General features: G+C 33.7%; 1 protein-coding gene across 1 annotated transcript; it reads right to left on the reverse strand.

The window, feature by feature from the left end:
* Positions 1–2,099: 2,099 nt before the first annotated feature.
* On the reverse strand, positions 2,100–15,933 carry LOC118190936 (protein kintoun-like). Its single transcript, XM_085823096.1, has 2 exons — positions 15,618–15,933; positions 2,100–3,686 (listed from the first exon to the last, which is right to left on the reverse strand). Exons 1-2 carry the CDS (start codon positions 15,931–15,933, stop codon positions 2,974–2,976), a joined length of 1,029 nt encoding a protein of 342 aa, XP_085679222.1. The 3' UTR covers positions 2,100–2,973.
* Between the last annotated feature and the right edge of the window lie 9,261 nt (positions 15,934–25,194).

Here is a 25,194-nt window from a genome sequence, read left to right on the forward strand (position 1 = left end):
ATTTTTTTCCATATTTCAATTCTACGACTCAAATTACACCAAACTTCCAGGTTTTGTAAAAATCACACGAGTAGCTTTTAAAAAATTAGCTCTCAAAATTTTAGCTACTCAGTATTAATTGAGTTTGAAATATATTTAGTAACACATCTATTTTTATTAAACTTATTTGAGTCTTCCTTCCAAATTTCGAAATTAAGGTTCAATCGAAATCAAATTCGTCCGTTTTTTATGATTTATTTTAAAAATTTGTATTATTAAATAATTTTTATAAATTTTTCGAAAAACAAATTTGATATATAATTTATAAAATTTTTACCATCGTCTTAAAGTAGATGTATTTCTAAGCGTACCTGCAAAAAATGACAGTTTTTATTCAAAATTTCCGAATGTATACGTGAATTTATATATTGGCAAGTTTTGAAATTTGGCATATTTGTTAAAAGCAATAATAACATAAAATGTGGTTTAGGCACTTTTTTAAAATTATTTAGAAGTAGGAACGATGTGACTTTTTTTCGCTCATGCGCAATGTAAAAAGTAGGAACGATGTGGCTTTTTTTCTGCTCCTGCACAATGGAGGGGAAAGGAAAATAAGTTCCCATACATTAAGAAGTTCGCAAGTGAATTATTCTTCGCGCAAACTGAAAAAAAAAATCGCCAAGATAAATTTTTGAATTACTTCGTAAATTTCGCACCAAATTTTACAAAATTTAATATTTAGGCATAATATTTGTGTAGTAGAATCGAGATATGGAAAAAAAATCATGTTATTTCAGAAAAAGTCCGATTTTGTGTTAAACTACCTGTTTTAGAACAATGGTATATATAATTCTAATATATATCCTAAATCACGCTTTCGAGATATGAAAAACGCAATTTTAATTTTGTCAATCGGCACAGTATAACGGGAGATATAGAACTGTCCTCCTTTTCGCCATTTTTTATTTACCTTCGCCCATTTTTTATGATTTATTTTTAAAATTTGTATTTTTAAATAATTGTTATAAACTTTTCGAAAAACATTTTGAATTATAACATACCAAATTTTTACCATCATCTTAAGTAGACGTATTTCTAAGCGTAGATGCAAAAAATTACAATTTTTTATTCAAAATTTCCGAAGATACACGTGAATTTACATATTGGCATATTTTATGGGCAAGGCGGGATTTAGACTTAATAAGGCCCTAAGCTATTTGAGATATGGGGGCCCTTTATAAGTCCATATATTATATGTCAATGCCAAATATAATTTTCGGATACCTAGAGATTTTTTGGGAGACTTAGCTATAGCTTGTATAGCTTATACGTAAATCCTGTACTGGTTATAAGCGATAATAACGCCAAATGTGGCTTACGCACTTTGTCAAAATCATTTGAAATAATAAACGATGTCTTTTTTTTCCCGTTCGGTTACAATGAAAAAAGGGAAAGGAAAATGGGTTGCTATAAATTAAGAAATTCGCCAAGTAAATTATTCTTGGGGCAAACTGCAAAATATGCACCAAGATAAATTTTTGAACTTCTCCGTAAATTTCGCACCAGATTTTACAAAATTTAATATTTAGGCAGAATTTATGTCGTAGAATCAAAATATGGATAAAAATTGGCATGTCATTTCAGAAAAAGTCCGATTTTGTGTCAAAATACCTATAGCGCTTTCGAAACATGAAACACGCAACTTGAATTTCGTCAATCGGCCCAGTAGAACGGAAGATATAGAACTGTCTCATTTTTTTGCGCAGTGTACCTCTAGCTGGGGGGTCACTGGAAGCATTACTCAATTTACTCATAAAACAAATTTTTTGGTTGTTTAAATAGTTGACTTTATCTTTCGTTACAATGATCGGCAGCTATTTCCAGTTAGAATAAAATACTTTCATATTGATGAAGATTTTGATAAAATGGAAGAAACCTTTTTAATGCAATGATTTAAATTAAAAAAAAAAAGCATTTACTGTTCCCTCGGGGGAATGTAAATTTAAAAACAACGTCGTCCGCTTCGTGTATGGCATCCACACTTTCTTTTGCAACTTTTTCCTTAGGCTTTATCCCGACATGTGCATGGAATTTACTGAGAAAAAATGAATCCCGAAATGTACTTAGGAAATGTACTTGCATTTTTTAATACGTAGTACAATCACTGCGATTGAGGTCAATTACACTATGTGATTCATAACCCGTTATGAGTTGCGTAAAAGGCATCAACTGCTTATAAACATTTAGACAATTTTTACCTCGAATTTCGTGACCAATTTTGTACTTTGGTGTCTTTTTATTATAAATTTTAAATCCCAAATATTTAATTTGAAAACAATTGTTATATCTTCAGTTTTCGACCAGCTGACGTTGGATGTCTGGTTTCTCAACAGCTTCCATTCAACACTTTTCATGACTTGTTTACTTCTTTTTAGAAACACTTTTCAAAATTTTGATTTATATTAACATACTAAGGTGTCATGTAGTTTTTGAATTCCAAAATATCGTTCCTTTTGGTATATGATTAATTTTTAAGTTTGAACACAGTAATTTTACCTTATTTTTCTTCAATGATAAAATCGTATGCTATTTCGTTCTCAATAGCTTTCGTTAAATGATCTGCTATTTCATAAACTGTTCTAACATTGCACTAAAATTGCTAAACAATCTGTTTTTGAAGGAAAGGAATCGCCGTTACCACAACAACTTGAAATATTTGCATATTTTCTTTTATCGGTTCCTATTTAACCAATGTAGTTGTCCCCTTTTTATCCGCGATACTCTTTAAATGCATTGCGGATCTTGATAGTAAGTGCTTCTATTTAGGAGTAAAGCATTATGTATGATAATAAATATTTCTATTACTAAGGAGAACTCGAAAGTGTACTATTTCAAATTTTCTTTGCAGTATTCTCTTTTCTCAACTATGAACATATTAATGATGAGTACTCGTTCATATTAGTGATTTTTCTTACTCACCTTCAACAAGGAATTTTATTCGCCATTAGTTGAATTCATATCCGCTGGTAATCCTCTGTTTTTTACCGGTAGTCTGACATTTAGTGTCTTATTGGCTTTGTTGAATTGTGCACTCCCCGCATCTTTGTCCACAGCATAACTAAGATCCATATCTAAAAGATAAGCGTGATGAACTTCTGGAATACTTTCCAACTTGAGTTTCTTCTCGAATACATCCAACAGAATTTCACTTGCATTTTGAACTTCTAGGAGATCAATATCGATCACAATTTCTTTAGGTGCACATTTATCGGTATATCCCATCAAGCTGAAGTCCTTCATATCTATTATATCTCTATATTTAATTACATACTTTGGTTTTTGAACCTTTTTAGGCATCTGTGATAAAATTTCTTTCCTTTTTTCTGCCAACTTATTTTTGTAATATTCATCTATTGGCTCGCAAACCAAATTCTTTTGTTTACTTCGCCTGAGGACAACAGACGGCGGTATGCCTTTATACTTCATCTTTGGATATTTTGCAAGTGCTCTTTCCAAGTGAATATTGAAACTATCATGAATAGTAGATATAGCTGTGTCTTCCACTAGTCGCTTGAATCGTATATCATTCAGCGCACGTTCCATGGTCTCTGAATGGAATGAAGCATCAATAACAGTGCACTTCACTCCTTTCTTATCCAAATCTTCCCTCGGTTTGGACAAAATGACTGGTATCTTCCATTCGGTACCTAAAAAGGATAAAAAATAACAACAAATAAATAGGTATTCTTAAAAAATAAAACAGATAAGCATGCAGTCATGCAGATTACTCTTTAAATAATTTAAATGTTACAAGAGGTAACAAAAAGAGCAAATACCATCATGCTTGTAACTTTGTTATTATCCTTTTTAGAGCAACGAGAATTACTAATTTGGTTCGATAAACTATGTTACTATGCTAATGGTCAACCTAAGCTGAGAACAGTGAATAAACTAGAAAGTGTTAACTGTGTCATTTGTAGCAGTTGTAATTTGGAAATTAAACGATTAAAAATGAATATTGTTCAGATAAAAATGCTGTCAGAAAAGGGAGCTTAGGGGGAAACATTTAAATTGTTATTTAAAATAGAGCATTTTATCAATCATTTGATTGGCTTTTTCGAGGTATTGACAAACTCCAGTATTAAGCTGCAAATTGCAGTAACAGAATTTCACAATTTTACCCCTGCTCTTTCTAAGAAAAGGAAAAAAATAATCAATTTTCTTTGCCCTGAAGAATGGAAAGCAGTTGTCATTGGCCTTATGCTCAGCTAGAAATTGCTAACAGTGAAAATTTCATACCTTTGGAGATTGACAGGAACTGTTTATCCACCTTATGTCCAGAATGTAGTATGTTTAGTTCCTAAGTTTTAAGAATATAAAATAAAAGTAAATATAAATCTAATAACACATATTTGTATATTATTATTCCGTTTTGAGTGGCTATTTTTATGAATTTGAGTGTTCTGTCGAAATTAGTTATTCAACGTTTTCTTTGACATCATTTATACTTTTCTTATCGAAAATTAACTCGAATTTATATTTCACATTCAAATTGCAATATCAAATTTTATCGTTCCTTCTTTCACTCTCTTGATGACTTTATACCTTTAACTATACATTAATAGTGATTGCACCCTGGATTTAAAGTGAAAACTTTATAAAGAAGAGATTGAAATAAATAATTAAATTTTAAAGATTTGCTGATATGTTCCATTTTTAAGTATTGTTACGAATTTTGCACATATGTAATTAATTTTAATGAAATTGTTATTTAAAATGGAGCATTGTAAATAATATTGTAGTACATTTTTGTATAATGTGACATGAAATGCTTGTAAAAGAGATGCTCTGCAGAAAAAAATAAGATTACAGAGGGCACTAAGTTTATTAACACAGTATATTGACATTTATTTAACACTAAGCAAATGGCTATCTCGCTAGACTGGCGAGATATCGTCAAGGTAGCGATGGTTTTGGCTACTAAATTTTATCTCAAAATTTGACGAGAGATCGCTAAAAGTCGCCAAACCTGGAGACATTTTGGTCCGGTCCCTGTGTAACTGTAATTGGTACTGTAATTGATCCCTATATGTAACTGTGATGTCCTCCCGACCTTCCTTCAGATTTTACGTCGCCCTATATTCTTTTAATGGGCTGCGCCATGACAAGCCAGAAACAACAACAGCCTTACCAAAACAAACAAAAAAATTTAAAAAAAAACATAACAAAAGATAAATCATGAAATGCAGCTAGAAGGTACTAATTTATAGACCTCTGGTTTCTAATATTTCATGCACTGATAAAGGAAAGCAGAAAAAAAAAAAAAAAAAAAAAGGAGCTTAGAAACTAAACTAAAATAATGGAAAAACAGTCAATACACTAATACAAACACGCACTCGCATGCAAACTAACACATTATGCCTATTTTCGCTCTATTTGACCTATCCTTGCCATAATTCTCTCTGCAATCCTTTTCACTGCTACACTGAGGTAATTAAGTACTTTAAAGTCTTTTTTTACTCCTTCTATACCTCTAGTGGCAGCACACTCTTCAGCAAAATGACGGGTATCTCCGATTACATTGCATTACTTACATTTATCATTGCCTTGGAAACCAACCCTATTGAAATAATAGGGAAATCGTCCACGGCAATTTATAATATGATTAACATCTATGCTTGAGATAGGTTTTTGTATTCCTTTTAATTTTAAAATTATTCAGAAAAGCTTTTCTTTTAATAGAGTCCTGCCATAGCATATCCCAATTCTTGTATAAATTACTTAGCATAATTCCCATGGTCTTTCTTCTTGAACGCAGAACTTTCTTCCGCTTTTGAAGTACTAGACTCTAAAGCTGCTTCTTTAGGAAAGACATTCGCCTTCTCACAGCCTAATCCAGGTAAGTCTAATTTTATGTTTCTCTTGTCTATAGTTCTTTGGTTGTTCGAATCAAAATATTCGGCTGGTCCGGGTTATAGAACGCTTGTAAAACTGAGAGATAAGCCGAATGTATAGCAATTTTCTTATTATAGGTTATCCTTTTTTGTACCTACTGCAGTGCCTTAAAATTTGCATGAAGTTTCTCTTGAAAAATAGAATTACAACTTTCCAATTTAAAATTTTCATTACCTAGTTCAATACCATAATAATAAGCAAAAAAGAACTTCATAATTTCTCCCCAATCTAGGACCCATTATTGTAAATATCAAGCTGATTCTCGTTTGGCTCAGCCTTATAGTATTCCATTGAGATTCTATTCTTGGGATGAAATAAATTCACATCTAGGGTTTTAAAAGCGCATTTAGTAATGAGTCCTCAAATCGCTTATATATCCAGTCTGCTACCTCTTAATAAAAAAAAAAAAAAAAATTGTAGCAAAACTCGTATCGTAGTGAGAGCGGTTGTGAATGGCCTCTGGATGGAATCCAATTTTTTCTAATCCTCTGCATCTCCGATGCTCGAGTTCCCCAAGCACCAGTGCCGTAGAATATAATTTGTAAAATCACATTATTAAAGATCTTTCGTAATGTAGTGCTCATGTGAGCCAGAATCTCACCTGAGAAGCTCCTCTTATAAAATTGTAGAATCAAATCACTGTTTCCATGTACTTGTTTAAAATGTTCAACAAAAATGAGTGTATTATAGAAAATTACCCTCCAAAATTTCAAATCCTTAATTAATTTATATCTTAGGAGGCCGCCGAAACTAACCCCAATATATCCTCACCCAACTTAAGTGAAACAGCCACCACCCTGCCTTCAATCCAATGAGCTATAATGTTAAAATTTTCATTTAAAATAATGTCTGCAGTCCCGCCTTCTTTTTTATGAACGACTCGTCAGTTCCTTGAACCCAGGCAGTCTTTCCATTGATCCAGTAAGGTTCTTGAATGAGGGCCACATCAGGGGGCAAGCCAATTATTTTTCCAATCCCAACGAGCTGGCATGCCGTCACAGAGCAATGATTCAAGTTTATGCTTAATGAATTCCTACTATATGTAATGCTATAAGCCAAAACAAATAAAAGCCAGTTCAATTTTTCACTCGGTATAGAATAAAACGAAATTATAAAACCTTAAAAACGATCCCGCCGCAAAAAGTTAATGTCATAATACAACTGATAAAAACCTAAAATCAAAATATAGCAATTTAAAACTCCAGTGTAACACAATAAATTATTTTTCCATGTTTAGTGAGCAGTTATAGATTTAACTTCTCTTTTACACGCTTCACAGCATTTTGAGAGTGGATTAAGGTTTATATCATAACTGGTTTTAAACTTTTCATTTGAATTTTTACAATTAATACCAACTGTACTTTTAATCTTACAAGCCTTGCTCTCATGTGTTGTAGAAAAATTCGTGCATGAGATTTCATTTCTGCAAGTCTTAGACGTGTGGCCGAGCTTCAAGCATTTAAAACAACGCTTTGGTTGTTAGTATAATTTGACTGTGTAGGCTTTTCAGCTTACACGCACTCTGTTATCTTCTACTATTTCAGACTGACATGTACCACTTCGCGGAATAATCGGTGAACGATCCCGTCCTGATGTCTGCTTTTTATTTTAAATAATGGTCATACACAGACCCCGGAGCATCCACAGTCCTTTTTCATTTTAGCTACTAATCAGTATCGACAAGGTCGCAAGCAGTATAAACAATAATTCTTGGTTGTATTGATCTATTTTCTCTTTTTTGAACTTCATTCTCAAGTTCTCTTTAGATTTAATCCTCTCCTGTAATTTGTTAACATCTTTCTTTTGTTTGTCTAACAACCAAGTCACCATTTCTTCTTTAATGGGAACTCATTACTTAGCAATAAAGCTGCCCTCATCGCCTTAAATGAAATTTGCTCACTCTGCCTGGGCAACGTCGGGTCAGGTAGTTGTTTGATAAAAACAGGAGTGTAAGAATGCTGAGAAGCCTATCAACATCAATACTGCCAATATTCAACGTCAATATTGCCCCCCCCGGTTTGCTGGGTAACGGCCCTCTGCGACGGGTTCGCCCATGCAACTGGCAGGAGCAATTGACGACCAGTGCTGCCTGGTGTCTTATCCAGGTGGTGCGCTGCTTCCCTGGAAGGGTAATAGTGGAGGTTGAATCTCCACGAAGTGCTCAAAGGGGGAGTGGACCCGTAGTGTGATTGAGTTCACGGAGCAGGGAATGCCCAAATCTTGTTGTTGTCCACCCCTCCTTACTACTATGGTGCTTCCAGAGGCAACTGCAATTTAACAGATGGATTAGGCGTCGTACGCTCTGATCATATCTTGCTTTCTTCCATATTAATTTTTAAACAAAAACTTGAGGTAATATAATTAATTACCCTCAAAAATCGTCTAGATTATATTTCTAAAAGTACCATCCACCCCCTTTGGGCTACAATAAAAGAAGAAAGTGATTTTGTTATCGATATAATGTATAATGATATTAATGGTTTTAAGTTTTTAAGGCAAGATCTTTGTAAGCAATATTACTTGAGAGAATATGCTTCTTCCCTCCTGGATAACAAAAAAGAGCTATTCCTAACACAATGGCAAAATTTTTCTCGGGATGTACAACGAAGCAATTTAGTAACTTCTTGAAATCTATGTTGCTTCGGTGCTTATTAGTTTATTCGCCTTCATAAAATGGCACTAATTTTATTTGACATAACCCTCAAACGACTATCGCCTCTAGGACAGAGATTTCAATCTAACTATCATTGCAAATAAATAAACACATTGCACCCATTTGCTGACAATATAAAATGCATATGTGCGTATGGGATGCATATGTGAAAACTCCCCAAAAAAGGATTATTAGAAATGCCGATGAGTAAGTTCTAGGCGTTTCTCTTATTTGTGTTTCTTAGTTTTACTTCATCCTTCTAGCTAAGTAGATGATACTGTATTAAGAATATCATTCATCGTAATGTTCTTGACATATAAATGCACAATTTTTTTTAATTCTGAAAATGGAATTTATCAGATTATTCGGAACTTTTTTATTATCTAACCCCTCCCCCGATTTCAGCATTCTGTAGAGCTGCTTGTTCTCGCCGTATTGAGTATGCATGCAATAATAGTCAGCCCATGCATATGCGATCACATACATACCTCAATATATGTGGATTTATACGTTTTATATTTTATCCTCATTTTGTTCATCAGAAAACCACAGCTGAAAAGTATCTGTGATTATGAAAATATAAATATCGGTCATATAGACTTCTGATTTTTCTTGCAAAATTTCTTGTCGTATAAGGTGTTTCGTTTTTTATTATTATTTATGGATAGAACAGTACCTATGAAGCATAACGATAGCCAAGCAAAGATTTTTCGCCAGTTCGCAAAGTTGCCGACTTTTCACGAGGTAGAGGATCATTAAAAACCATGAAACGAAAAGTGCACATGCCATACAAATAATACACTAGAAAATCATTTTTGGGGAAAATTAAATGATATCTGATGTTTTTCTACTTCATTTAAATTAATTCCTTAAACAATACTTCTTTTTTTTCACAGAATTTTAAGTTGGCTGCTAGCAGGTCCTTCAAAGTTTTATGTACCTTAAGGTGGTCTGGATTCTGCCTTTAACTAATTAGAACTGGTTTAGATAATGAATTAGGGTTATTGTGCCATTTTTAAACTTGTTTCTGTGGGAAGAGGAAGTTTCTTTTCCATGCTTTTAAAGAGGTTTTGTAGGCGTTCGTTTTAGTGTGCCGAAAATGGATATAGCACCTAAGGAACACAGATTACCGCACAAAACAGTCACACATCCATGACTATAAGAAATACTGCTTCCTCAGTTAGAGTTAGAAGATTAAGAATTCCCAGAATTGTCATGAAATAAAATGAAACTGAAACATTTTCTCCAGAAAGAAAGGGAAAATATGGAAGGAAAACAATTCCAAACTGTTATCGATTATTACTCTGAAATACTATTATGAATCCAACAAAAAGTAGCAAACATCTTAAAAGAGATCTATTGTCTATTGGTATTCATATTCATCCTCCAGCTGTGTGGTGCAAACTTTTCACTGCTGGTCGGAAGACGAGAAAGCCGATTAAAAAACCACTTTTGCCGTGTCAAGTAATACAAAAACGATTACTGTGAGAAAGACGATTAAAAAAACAACGTTTGCCATGTGAAGTAATCCAAAAACGATTACTGTGTGTGTTAATATTGTTTGACAAAGCACGAGTGAATGAATAAGACCTTGTAGGGATATTAACACTGTACTAGGTCATAATGCGATTTCGTGATACTGGAAGAGGCAATAATTCACTTGGCATCATCTTCACAACAAAACAACTTTTGTTTTTGCAAAAACAAGTTATAAGAATACATGCGTCTGCATGCGAATATTGGCGAGTCTACACCACTAACTCAGATTATAGATACGGTTACAATAAGATACATCAAGTTTATTTTTAGTTAAAGTTGCAGCTAGAAAGTAAATAGGAATTCAAGAGTCCAACTGCGGTTAAACCGCCCTAACCTAAACATATCCAACAAACAGTAAAATAACCTCAAAATCTCTTTGAGATTTTTTTCATTGCAGATGGCACTGGAAGTCTATTTCTTATTGAGGAAACGACGAACTGAGCGAAGTACACAAAAATTTTAAAACTCAGGATTGTTCCATCCTTGAAAAGCTTTGCAGGGACGTTTCAACATGACTTGGCTCCATGCCACAATTCGAAATTTGTCAGAAAGTTCAGCTGGAAAACAAAATTATCGGGTTAGAGTGGCCTGGAAATTCACCAGACTTTTATACTATCGAAAACTTGTGGCGCATTCTCAAGGAACACTCTATGAAAATTGTTTGTATGACAAAAGAGCGCATTTTTAAGAACGCCATAAAAATTTGTTTCCATGATAAAGAAGTAAAACATATATTGTTACGAAATATCCAGGCGCGGTAAGGTAGCTTCCCCGCAAAGCAGTTTTAGAGTTGCCAGAAAATGACAAGGGAAGGCAGGGTTGCTTGCCACATTTGGTGAGAAATCGCTCATTTGGCGATATGCCATAGACGGATGGAGAACCTCCTGGAACGAATTCTTACTGGTTTAGCCCAAAATGTTCTCAAGCCAAAAGCTATATAAATCCTGCTGGTACGCGGAAAGTTAGTCAGTGCGGAATCCATCGAGTTGATAGTCAGTCAGAGAGCGAGTGTCTCGTAGTCTAGCGCCGAGTTGGTCGTTGAGTGCATCGAGAGAGTCTCTTAGTGTATTGCGAGTTAGTGCATCGTCGAGTTTTATCTTAGAGTGGGTTGAGCTCTGAAAGCGACCAAACCGAGTCGGGAGCTGTACTCTGGTGTATCGTCGAGTACATCGCGAGTTGTAGCGTGGAGAGTCTACAGAGTACGTAGAGTTCCAAGAATGACCGAGCAGAGTATAGGGAGATGTTCTCTGGTGCTTTGCCGTGGAGTTGTCTTCACCGTTACGGCCTGATAACCTGAAAGCTGTGTCGCTGATTGTTCCACCGTGTTTACAGTAGATCTTCGACGACTGTAAAACGTGATTTTGGAGCTGTCTTGAATAATACTGGCCAATAAAGTGTGTTTCGATACTTCATCAAGTGCTGTCGTCGTTATTCACTCCAATTCTCCGAGCCCCTTACATACCCTAACGTGAAGAAAAATACGTAACAATATGCGTAAGAATAGTAAGTCGATGCCTATGCGCATCCTAGAGGTAATTTCTTCTAAAGGAGGGCATAGTTCCTATTATTTTTAATATTACCACTTTATATGAATTTATGCACATAGATTAATAGAAACATCGCTTTGTTAATATTAAATTTGCACATTATAGTACATTTTATTGAAGGCACCCTTAATATTAGGGAGACAATTTTCACGTGCTTTACCATACGTCATCAAATATCCTTCTTTGCTAGTACATATGTATTAGCGCAGCCACCTTAGCTGAAGTCATTAAATTGTCAGACTATGCCAAACACTGGCAACTATGTGCATAACAATTATTGAGTTTTCAACAAGGAATGTCCCCATTTTCGTTTGCGCTCTTTTTGTTGTACTTGAAGTTCCAAAGTATTTTATACACAAATGATAATTTTTGGTTCAAAATTAATTTTAAAGTATGCGCTTGTGGGGTTTGCATGCAGTGAAAGATAATGCGGTATCTACAGGATTACAGCATTTTGGCGCATATCGTTAAAGATAGCAATTGCTCTGAATTTATTAAGACTTTAACTAGAACAAAGATTACCAAGAAATTTCTACCGAAACAAAAGAAATAAAATCCGTCGGTTCATTGGATCATTTTCCGGATAATTAACTAATTTAAGCGTAAAATTTCACTCTATGTATGAATGTAACAAATAATTTTCTAAATTACAAATCATATTTTTTTTCTTTTGTGAAAAATCGCCAAATTGTGCCAAGATTGTTGTTGTGCTAATACGTAAATATTCATCTGCCTTTAATCAGCAAATAACGATGTGAGCGAATATAAAATCGAGTTCTTTCCAAAATAGGGTACCCCTTGGAGACATTCAACGATTTTCAAAAAGCTAATATGCACCATACGCAGAAACAATTTTGAAATTAGCAATTCCATGAAGAAGCAACACATTAATTAAATTTCAAATCCAAGAAACAGTAATTAAGAATGAAAGAAGTATAAATTAGTTTAATAAATATATTTAGTAATATCTACATATAATAAAAGAAAGAGTCTGTCTGTGTCTTTCATTCGTGCAACGCGTAAGCTAAATAGACCCAGGGCTGCGAAATTTGGTACAAAGTTGCATCTAGACAAGAGCCAGTGCAGCTCGAAGCAATTTTTTCAAAATTCGAATCAGATTTTTTTATTTTATCTTTTTTGATGACATCGCATTATTTGAATAGTTTCATTCTTTTGTAAATTTGGTTTTGGCTTTTCATTTAATGCTTTGTATACTGGACTGCTGACTGTTGAAAATCAGCACTTTTGGCACTTGGAAAAATGAGGGCGATAATTCTGTGCAGTTTTTAAATTTAATGTTTGATGTTCCTTTCAGCTATTTTTCCGGTACATTTAAAAGCCAGACGAAAGGCTGGCCGCGTAGCGGCTAGTAATAAAATATATTTCATTTTTTCCCTAAATGTCGACAATGGCACATGCAAATAATATCAGATAACAGCACCGTTTCAGAAGGTAAAAAAAAACTGCTACTTAATACTTCTGTGCTGTCACATTAAAGTTAAAAAATAGATCAGATTAAGAAATTTTAAAAAAAATTGTTTAATAACTATTGAAAATCCCATATTCAAGCATTTTAAAAGAGTATCCACCGATTTAAACAGAATATTTTAAATAATCTTTTAATTTTGCTCCAAGCACATGCTTGAATCTAAGTATGTGCGGATCTTTGAATATATGTATAACCATTAAGCTCCCGATTCTTTAACTAATCGAATAATGCTTTAAATTAAAATGGCAAAGCTACGTATCTATGTCCTATATAACGCTCAAACCCTTGTTTTAATCCCCAATGATCTGTCTCGAATAATTTTTTCGATGCGTTAATACTGATGTTAACTCTCGTCGAGACGCACGGGGGAGATAACTATTTTTTTTTTTTTTTTTTTTTTTATTCGTAAATGTTGAAGTTATCTAGGCGAGCGCATAGAGAAAATTTTTTTTAATTCTTAATTATTTATATATATATATATATATATATATATAGATAGATAGATATAGATAACAAAAGATTGAAAACAGAAAATTTTGAGCGTTAAATAAATGGTATTATTGAAGTTCTCTTTCGAGTGCTTTTGTTTACTAAGTAAGAAAGTACACAATTATTATTTTTGGAATACTGCCAACTGCAGCTACATCTATCTCCACGGCCCACGTATGTTTTCCTCATCGGCATATTTTTTAAATTCACATTTTTTTTTTTCGCCTTTCTGAATAGTATTAACCAATATGCTGATGTCACTGCTAACGCTAGGAGTAATAATTAAAGTAAACAATAACTAAAGTAAGCAACTCGTGTCTTAAAGCTCATTCATTTCATAATATCTTAAAATTAATATTAAAATAGTTCGCAGAATACAAATCATAAAACTAGATAATAATAACAATAAGGTTTATAACATCCTATTATTGAAAGAGTGACTATTATTGAAATCTTAGAATTCCCAGCTTTAAATACATAAAAATAAAATCTTGTCTGTTTAAAATAAACGTTAAAATTTAAAATTCCATTTTTAATTGCTTTACGAATCGTTGCCATCCATACCTTCAAAACAAAGAATACTTAAACATTTTGATATTTTTCAATGTTTTCCGATACTGAACTAGAGCCAGCAGTTCGTATAAACACTTTGTGAATAAACATGTGAGAAAAGAAAGAAAAAAAAATTAAATAAATAAAAAACAATTTCAGATTTTACATTACGGCCAAAATTTTAATGTTTTGTGTGCTGCCTTTATTTATTAGATATCATGTTCTTCGCACTTAAACCATAAAATTCAATTTTCAATTCAACAGCAATATCGCAAAATAATTTTAAAATGAACATATTTTTAGAATTTCCGATACACAGTCTCGCGCGTTGGAGATAATTCCCTCCCCCGGTACAGTATTGCCATTGCTCGCTTTGAAATCGTTGAGTTTGTTAATCAAAAATTCGTTAAAGTGTTACAATATATGAAATCGATAATAAAACAAATTTCAAATTCGGGCTTCCAGATGACCATATTCGGTGGAAGATATGTTATGCAGAGTGTGATGGCTCTAGTTACCGCTGTTTTTTCACAGTGCGAGAATCATACATATATTTATGCAGATTATTCATTATTTAATTTCTTTAAACAACATATAGGACGATAATATTTGGTGGCAATAATTTGAAAAGCGAACCGACATTTAAAGTGAACCAACGCAAAGTGCCAAAACGAAATTAATAGCCCTTCTGGGATAACGCCCTTTGGGTTAATAAAAAAAATAAATAAATATACAAAAATTTGGAACCTTTTTTACAACTGAAAGTAGTAATAAATTTTACAAGTGAAGATATTCGGAGCAAACCATTTGAATACTATTCGAATAATCCCAAATATAAATGCATCCCAAATATAAACAGTATCCCAATTTGCACCCCCCCCCCAAAAAAAAAGTATAGCGAATATAAAAACAAAATTGAATGAAACTTAAATACTCTGTAAATATGAGTAATAATCAGCTGACTTGCCTCCATGCCATACACATTCACCTTTTCTAATATGCGATAACCATTCCTTAAATAATTTACAACACGTAGCAAGAAATGTTATACATTTCTTTCTGAAAAATAATTTGTACTTTTCAGTGTATTTATGCAGTATTCAACTGATGAAGCACTGAACGTTTACAAAATAAATATCCATTTTCGAGTTTAATTTTTAAACAAGTGGAAAAAATTCTATGATATAAGGAAGTAAGTGTGACAATTTCATTCGCCATCTGTAGCTAATCTTTATTCAAACTCTATCTCAAACGTAATATTATAATAACTAAAATTAAAAATATTTTTTTCATTGGATTCGAGGACTTCAGGTAATAAATTCATCCTTAATTACGTATTTATCACCTTAATTACTCATTTATCACCTGATACGACATTTATGTGCTAAAAATTAGTTTGATTAATGCAACTTACCAGAATTCCTCCTTTCAGCTGTCGGTCCAGCTGCATATTCATTTCTGCAAATATTAACGAATATTTTCTTCCCATTTGTAACAAATTTCATGACGTACCATGGTTCCGGATGTAAAAATTTTACATCGAATCCTCTCTCTTTTTCCATAGCTATAATCTCTTCTTCATAATTTTTTCGACTCTCTTTACTATTAATATCTTCAACATAATCTTGGAACAGTTTCAGAAATTTTTTGTCTTGAAAAGCATCCCTTAACCGGGATGCTTCTTCCGAAGTCAGTTTTATATCTTCCAAATCATTGAGATCGTCAGCCATGTTGTTAGAACTTTCAAGAAAGTGGTTGCTATGACTACGGTAAGGTGCCATTATATAGACAAAAAAACTACAGCGGATTATCAATTTCAGATCTGAATTGTATCTGGAATGGAAAATCAATCTCAAACCTGAATTTTATTTCAGATTTTAAAGTTTTTTAAGTATGCAATTCAGTTTAGGACATTATTATTTTAAGTAATATTACATTGTTATGCTCGTAATCTAGTAACGAATTTAGTAATTTTTGTAAATTTTAACTTGATCTGCTCTTTGTACTTAATCTCTTAAATTCAATGAAACGTTTATATTCCGCTATTATTCGTTTATATACACACATATGTATATATTACATAAACAGTCATCATATAAATTAATAATTAAAAATTTTGTATTATCATGGGATTGATAGTCTTCATTTTCGAGACATGCATAATACAAATTATACTAAAAAATATTAGGGGAAACAATTGCAATCGAAAATCTTCAGATTACAGCCTAAAAGAAAAGATTTCCATTTAAGTGATTAGAAATAAATTTACAAATATCAAAAATCGTACAAAAGTTCCACACTCTTCTGAAGTACTTTTTACTTTTTTTTGACACATAATATGAATTTAAAAATCGAATAAACTATTGCACTAAAGAACTTTGCCTTGAATTTAATAAAAGATAATCAAAGATAAACATATTTTAACTATTTGAATATTATTAACATAAAAAACTTCCAACAAATCATAATTTTTGATAAACGAAGACATTTTGAATTCAGTACCAACGAACTTATGCACTAGCAATCCAACATTTCTACTTGATTAACATCATAATTAACCAAATAAACAGATCGAAAATATTTGCACAGAAATTTTAAAAAAGAATTACATATTCACTTCAAGGCAAACAAGTACCATTTCATCTTAATAAAAACACTTTCAAAAGCTTGATATTAATTAATTACACACATTAAAATATAGATTGCATATAAAGCTCTAACTGAAGCCGAAAGGAGGCTATATGCAGATGGTTTGTTTCATGTGATTACGGCAAAGCCTCGAGCAAAAACAATATCCGATAAAAGCCCACCACTCAAAAATTACCTATATAATAATAAAATGTAAAACTATTAAAAGAATAACCGTTCATTCAATCGCAGCAGCTTTCACTACATCTTGTATTTGTTAGACAGCAGAACTTGAAACCTTCTTTGATCTACTAAATCCACTGAATTTTGAAGAAGAATTGGTTGTTGCTCCCCAAGCACTCACAATCGCAAATCTTCTTATTTTAATGAAATATTCTTGGCATATTCCCACAAAATACATCCAGAGGTAAGACAGATCTTTAAAAGAATTCTGCAGTGTTGGGCAAGATGGCAGAATGCTAAAAGGAACATGTTGGAACTCAAGTTTATATTAATTAAGGTATTTTCTGATTATTTGCGCCTCCAATGAAAAGTCGCGAACTCTTTCGCGACTTTGGAGAGCATTCGCACATTTGTTGACGACTCATTGCCTGAAGAGAAATGTTTGGGTAACTTTACGTCTATTTCAAAGATGCATCCAGTGCCGCCTATTTTTGAATACATCTTTTTCCATAAAAGACATGTACACTCCTCGGTTTTCTGCACTGTTGTTCCTCCCATAAACACAACGATCTGTATTCGCTTTTAGAAAAGAAGAGGTAGACAGAGAGGGAATGACACAAACTCGGCATGGCGCAGAACCTCAACACCAAAACCTAAATTGAGAAGGAAAAAAGGAATTTTTAAGCAACACATATTACGGCTCTATGCGTGCAGAAAATCAAGCCAAAAATTTCGCCGAAGACGAAGAAAACTGCAGGATGCGATTCACAGCCAGACTAAAACGCTAAAATTCGCGTAAGATGACCTGAAGTCGCACTAGCGAGAATACCTGGAGAAGAGTAGCGTCTCGCCTTTGCATATTTTATGCTTCGCTGGCGTAATTGACTGGTGTCTGCTCTACACTATTGGCTTTGTATCATGAGACTGGCGATTGATGACACTGTGGGAGAGGAGGAAATTAACAAGCTACAAATTTCGTAAAATAAATCATTTCATCTTATTACTAACGCCCTAAAGTTTTAGATGTAGAAGTATTTCCTTCTTCATTTTAGGAGTCTTCAATTTTATCTCACATTTTTTTCATGTAATCGTTAACACAGTGGATAGCGCTTGGTCCCGTCAGATCGACGGTTGGAGCCCATCTGATGGCATTTTCAGTTTTCATCCCGCCGCTCATAAATAGTCAGTTTTGAATCATTCATCAATAATTATATTTTTCCTGCAGCTGTGTCTCTACAATTAATTTTTCATGAGTTGAAATATGAAAAGTTCTGACACAAAGCACAAGCTTAACTCAGTGTCCTTATTCAGGTATCTGAACTTTTCTCCCACGTCCTATGGATCTAAGATTTATCTCTGATCATATATGTATTTAGAAGCACCTTATTTTATTTCCTCAAAATATTTTTTCTATTCTGCAACAATGTTTAATTTGTTCCGCATCCTGAAGTGGCTAGTGTAAATTCCAGTCCTGCCAACTCTAAATGAAACAGAATTTCCAAAAAATGAAATAAATTTTGAAAAAAGGACTTTTATGATAACAGTAAATATGGGGTGAAATGTCAAACAAGAATACATTAGGAAACAAATGAGAAATAAGGTTCAGTTAATTAATTATCGAACATTACAGAAACCTATAGTATTGTAACAGAAACCTATAGTATATACCTAAGCAATTGAAAAACATAAACATGGAGAAAAAATAATAAAGTCTATTTTCGCATTTGCTTTTTTGAAGTCCCTAGTAAATCAATTTCCGCATATCTGGGCTTATTTGAATAACAAATTAATAACTCTTAATCCAAACAGTACTATTTTTCTTTCGGCCTATGAATGCTGTTTAAAAATGCTCTTGTCATAAACATAGCACACACATTCCTCAGCAGTTGACTATGCGTGGTTCAAATCTGTATTTGTGGCCAAGCAATGATAGTTACCATGCTGAACAAATGTGTATTGCGCATGTCTGAAGCATAAGTTATGCTAAGGCCAGACGCTACTCGAGAAGTGGAAAGCCGTTTACGCAAAGAATGTGCATGTTAAAAACGAAAGCTACGCCGAAGCAAAAGTGGCTCCGTCAGACCGCAGAGGAGAAAATATGCTATGCTACTAGTTTACATTACAGGAGCTATACGTCCAGCTGTAATACTTTTTTGCGCATGCGCGAAATAGCTGTCGAACCTTCGTCGAAGCATATACAGCCTTAATACCTTTTTGCGAAATAGTTGTCGAAGGTTTGAACCATCGACAACTGTTTACAACATGTCACGAGTTCAAAGTTCTGGGACACCATTTTCTCCCACCATATCGACGTATATCAAGTCAGAAATCCCCACAAGTTAATTAATGAATAAGTTACTTGATTTTAAAAAAAAATCTACGAAAACCGGAGTTTTTAAGGTACGAAAACCCGAGTTTATCGCGAAAAGTTTTGTCGAAGAACGAATCCTGTAAGTTCTTTGGTTTTGTACCGTATTCTTCAATTTCCTGAACACCTGGCGATTTGGTGACGATAACAACGATTTAGCAACACATTGGTCAAAGTGGTTTACATTACGTTTATGGAAGCTTTCCTTTTTTAAATACACATTCTTTGGTTTAGGGAAATGGCGCATCCGTAGGTTACCTCATTAATACGTTTCCGCGACATCATGGTTGCCACAAAAATCCTTTTTGGTGACGTAGTACATTGCCTCACCAGAACACTAGATCCGCGGAGCGTGTCAATTTGACCCAAACCGATGTTTAATTTGTCACCACGCGATAAGTATTAGTTGAAAAAAAAAAATTCCTTTTATGACTTTTAATAATTTAAGATAAACAGTAACTTACCGAATTAAAAAAAGGTCTAATATGAGTAAATTTCTGATTATTAACACTTATACCTAGAACCACGAAGCGGGTTAGTTTGATCCGTAAGGAATATTTATGCCTAAATGACGAAAAACAGATGCATTTTCTCGACAGTAAAGTATATCTGCCTCACCCTAAAATTCCTCAAATAAGATCAGGAATAGTGTAGGTTTTCAATCAAGGTCATAATGTTTAGTTCGCATGCAGAGGTTATGACGTCGTCCAGGACTGTTAAACGCTGTTCAGGAAACTTTGAAATATTTACAACAATTATCTGAAAATAATTCAGAAGATGATCATAATGATGACAGTGTTTCGATTTTGAATAATGAGGATGAATACCTGCCTGCTAATGAAGAAAATTCGAATTCAGATGAAGAAAATGAAAGTAACTCTGGCAGTTCCCCAACAACCGCTGGACTTTCTCATTGCAATAATGAGGATAATGTATCAGATAAAAAATAAAAAATTCTAAAAAAAGACGCATGCACTCAAGGAAATCCAAAAAAGAAATCAGCAGTAACATTCAAAGTTGGAAATAATGAGTTGGCAAAGATGGGGCAGTTTGAAAAGATCTACAATTAGGAACAAAAGATAAAGGAAGAAAATCAAAGCAAAATATTTTGAAGGAAGTTGGGGGTCCAACACCACATGCTAAACGCAATGCTATAGACAACAGTCCGTCAAGTGCCTGGCGACTTTTCATAGGTGAATGGTTATTGAAGCATATATAGGAATGCACTGAAGATAAAGCTCACAGACATATTCATGAAAATAAAAGGAATACAACAGTAGAAGAAATGGATGCTTTTATAGCAATATACACATGATATTTGTTGGGCAAAAGGACTTAAACTGGATGGATTGTGGTCAATGAACCGGAGACCGTCTTTTTTAAGAAATACAATGTCAAGAGACAAATTTCGTGAAATAATGAGATTCTTAGGCTTCGATATAAAATCAACTAGATCAAATCGTCTAGAGACAGACACATCTGCCCTTATCTCTGTCATTTGGAATCGTTTCATTGAAAATTGCCAGACTAACCACACACCAGGCCCTTACATAACTGTAGATGAACAGTTATTTCCTAGAAAAGCTAGGTGTAGGTTTGCTAAATACATACCAAATAAACCAGGTAAATTTGGAATCAAGTTCTGATTAGCTGCAGATGTTGACTCAAAATATCTAATAATAAATGGATTCCCGTATCTTGGAAAAGATAACAGTTTGGGTCTCATCCCAAATAACACACACTATAATAAATTCGCTGGTTCTTACTTTATTAATTCTCATAATTAGTTACAATCACTCATTAACTCATAGCTGTGACCAGCCCTCTTACACCGTCGATGGTGATTCTCAAACTCTGATCATCATTACAGATGCGCATGCGCGGATTACATTACAGGTGCGCAGGCGCGAACATGCCGCCCCGCGTTGCAAAGCTTAGCATTCAACTATTGTAATTAAGATATAGCATAAAAAATTAAACAAGTATATCATAAACAATTTTGAATAAGCACTATTACATAAAATCATTATTATAATTAGACATTCACCATATACATTAGCGTATAACTCAAAGCAATGCAATATAGCATTTCAGTTACATAATGACATTTTATGTGAAGCACATTCAATACTATACAATAACTATAAATACAATATTCATTTTTGTATTGATAAGATACATAATTTGGTAATTGGTCGTTTGAAAGTTCCAGTTTGAGTTTTTACCTTACACACGCGAACCTTTCCATCTTTACCAAAAAAATACTTCTATTACACGACCAACTGCCCAATTACAACAAGGCAAATTATCTTTAATTAAGACATTGTCTCCAACTTGCATATTGTTTTTAGAGCTTTGCCATTTAGATCGATTTTGTAAATGACTTTTTCCACTCCAATTATTTGAGTTCCATTTTTTCCAGATAATTTGTACTAATTTTGTGATCTGTTGCCACAATTTTAACCTGTTAATGTTAACTCTCGTGATATCTGGCTCAGGGATCGAATTAATTGCTCTACCAATTAAAAAATGCTCAGGTGTTAGAACCTCTAAATCGTCAATTTCCGAAGACAAGGGTGTCAATGGTCGGGAATTTAAAATTCCTTCAATCTGAATCAGAACTGTTAAAAATTGTTCAAATGTCAATTTTGCATTACCTACGACACGTTTGAAGTGGTACTTAAAAGATTTAACTCGAGCCTCCCAGAGGCCTCCAAAATTGGGTGCTCTGGGAGGGAGAAATTTCCATTCGATATTCTCAGAACTCAAATAACCAGCTAAAAGCTCATCTTGTTCGTTCACTAGTTTATTTAACCTCTTTAATTCTTCATTTGCGTCTACAAAATTCGTAGCGTTATCACTAAATAGTGTAGAACTTTTACCTTCTTCGTGCAAAGAAACGTTTCAAGGTAGCTATTAATGCTTCAGATGTTAGGTCTGTTATCAGCTCTAAATGAATAGTCTTAGTAACCATACAAATAATGTGGTGGTGTATTTAATTATGGCAAAGCACACTAGAGCTATCTGCCTAAGGGGGAGGGATGCCTTCGTGGAGGACTTTCTAAGGGAAACTTGCTCGTATACACGTTACACATGGGGAAAACCACGAAAACGCCCATGCAGCCAGCCCGTTCGCGGGAATCGAACCTCGGACCGAACTACCAGTGTTCAGCGACTTTACCGCTCGGCCGCTGGTGGGCCCAACCATACAAATGAATATACACACATAAACTTTTTGATATATACCTTTTCTCTGATTTTTGTACTTAATTAAGAATGGGTCACAGAGGTCAACTTCAATTGAATGTAAGATTAGCTGTGATTCTTTCCTTGGGTAAATCACCCATGATTTGCTGAGCTACAATGGGATTAGCTTTAAAACATATTATACAATTTTTTACAATTTTCTACAAACATTTCTACCACTTACAATCCAAAATTTTTGTCTTATATGATATAACAAAGATTGAGGATCCACATGCAAATATTTTAAATGATAGTAATTAACTATTAACTCTGTTAATTTATGTTTAGAAGGCAAAATAATAGGAAATTTTTTCTCATAAGTTAAATTGCTATTTCTTAATCTACCTCCAACTCTCAACAGTCCATTACTGTCAATGAAAGGGTTAAGACTTTTAACAGAACTATTTCTTGGAACAATACCTGATTTTTTAAGACCATTTATCTCATTTATAAAATACTCACCCTGCACTAGTTTTAATAAAGAAGCTTCAGCTGCTCTCAATTCTCCCACTTGTAAATTACCTACCTTCTTTTGTTCTTGCTTACAATTCTTACAAAACCTAAAACAAAACTTATAATACGAATAAATTTTAAATACTTATTACTGCAATTCAATAAATCATTAACAAAATTATTCACATTTAGATTTAAACATGTAAATTGTTCAGAATCAGCAAAGTATTTAAGTTCATTACTGTCCTTTTCAGTAATTGCTTCAGGTATAACTCTTATAGGGTACTCATCCTTCATTAAGAAGTCAGGCCCGTTCCACCACAGTTGACTTTTGGCAGCCATACCTCTAGATATGAGATCTGATGGGTTTTCTTCAGAAGCGATATGATGCCACTGTGCTATTTCAGTCAGATTCTGTATCTTTGAAATCCGGTTTGCAACAAATGTCTTGAGCAGATGTGGCTCTTTGTTGATCCATGACAGCACAATCATAGAATCGGCCCAAAGGTGGATAGCAGTAAGCTCCAATTTTAACGATGATTTCACTCGATGCATTAGTTTAGCTAATAGCACAGCTGCACAAAGCTCAAGTCTTGAGATTGTAGTCTTCTTTAGGAGGAAGACACGCGATTTACTGCACATCAACCTCACTGATGTATGATTTGTTGCTTTACGGTAGATAACTGCTCCATAGGCGGCCTCTGAGGCATCACAGAAACCATGTAATTTAATCTTGATTGTATCTGGTAATAAAATACATCTATGGACTTCAATGTTGTTAATTAGCTGCAAGGTAGTGGAGAATTCTTTCCATTCTTTAGCCTCCTTTTCTGGCAGAACATCATTCCAGTTCAATTTTAATAGCATAATTTCTGCATAAATATTTTTGCTATAATTATAACTGGAGAAACTATACCCAATGGGTCAAAGATGCGAGATATGACGGATAACACTTGCCGTTTCGTAATCTTTACTTTATCTTCGATTTTAACGTTGAAGCTCAAACAATCTCTTTTTGACTTCCATAAAATACCCAATGCTTTAGATTTTTCTGGTTTACCAAATGGATATGTTTTGTCGTTTGTTGGACACAGTTCAGTAGCATTACTACACCCCTTATGGAGTAACATACCTCCACTCTTCAAAATGCCTATTAACTGATTTTGAAGTTCTAACGCAGAATGTAGCGACTCAGCTCCAGATAGAATATCCTCTATGTACATGTCTTCTCTCAGTACAGGTGCTGTTAAAGGAAATTTATCTCTTTCGTCGTTTGACAGCTGTTCAAGTGTTCTCATTGCTAAAAATAGTGTACTCACAGTTCCATAGGTAATGGTGGTTAGCTCAAAGTTTTTAACTGGCTTATCAATGCCTTCCTTCTATAAAATCTTTTGCAACTTCCACTGATTTGGATGGATAGTACAGGTGCGCAGGCGCGAACAATAACCAACGTCCATCTAATGTTTCTCTTTCTGAACATGGTGTAATGTTAATATTAAGTCCATATGAAAACAAAGGTAAAAATGGAACTACAGATAATTTTTTCACAACATTGAAGCTTGCAAAGGCATTGGAATCCAAAAATGAGAGCCTCGTAGGAACTGTAAAACGCTCAAGAAGCGAAATACCGATCTTTGTAAAAATGTCAATTATCCACATTGCATGCGACTACGGTACTAGCACATAAAGATGTCAAACTATTTATCAAGGGGAAAAAGATAAAAATGTTTTGTTGCTAAGTAGGCTTCATCCAAATGTAGAAATTATAGATAGACCCAAAAAATTACCTGATACAATTACTTACTACAACACAACTACAAAGGGTGATGAAATGAAAAGGCACGAAACGACACGTTGGTTACAAATGTAGACTTTATTCAAAATATACACCCAGTGGCGTAGCGACGGGGGGGCAAAGGGGTGCATGATGCCCCGGGCGCCGCTCGTAGAGGGGCGCCAAATGGTATCCAAACAAAATTTTCCTGAAAATTTCAGTTTTTATTTTGTTCGATTTCTGGAAAATATATTTAAAATTAATAACTATTGTAATATAATTATTTATTTTCTTGATTTGTCTGATAAAATGTGTAATAAAATGTTTGCAGTACATCAA

The sequence above is a fragment of the Stegodyphus dumicola genome, chromosome 9 (assembly GCF_044657685.1).
Source record: "Stegodyphus dumicola isolate Sdum_Otavi_A_Nest chromosome 9, ASM4465768v1".
Lineage (NCBI taxonomy): Eukaryota > Metazoa > Arthropoda > Arachnida > Araneae > Eresidae > Stegodyphus > Stegodyphus dumicola.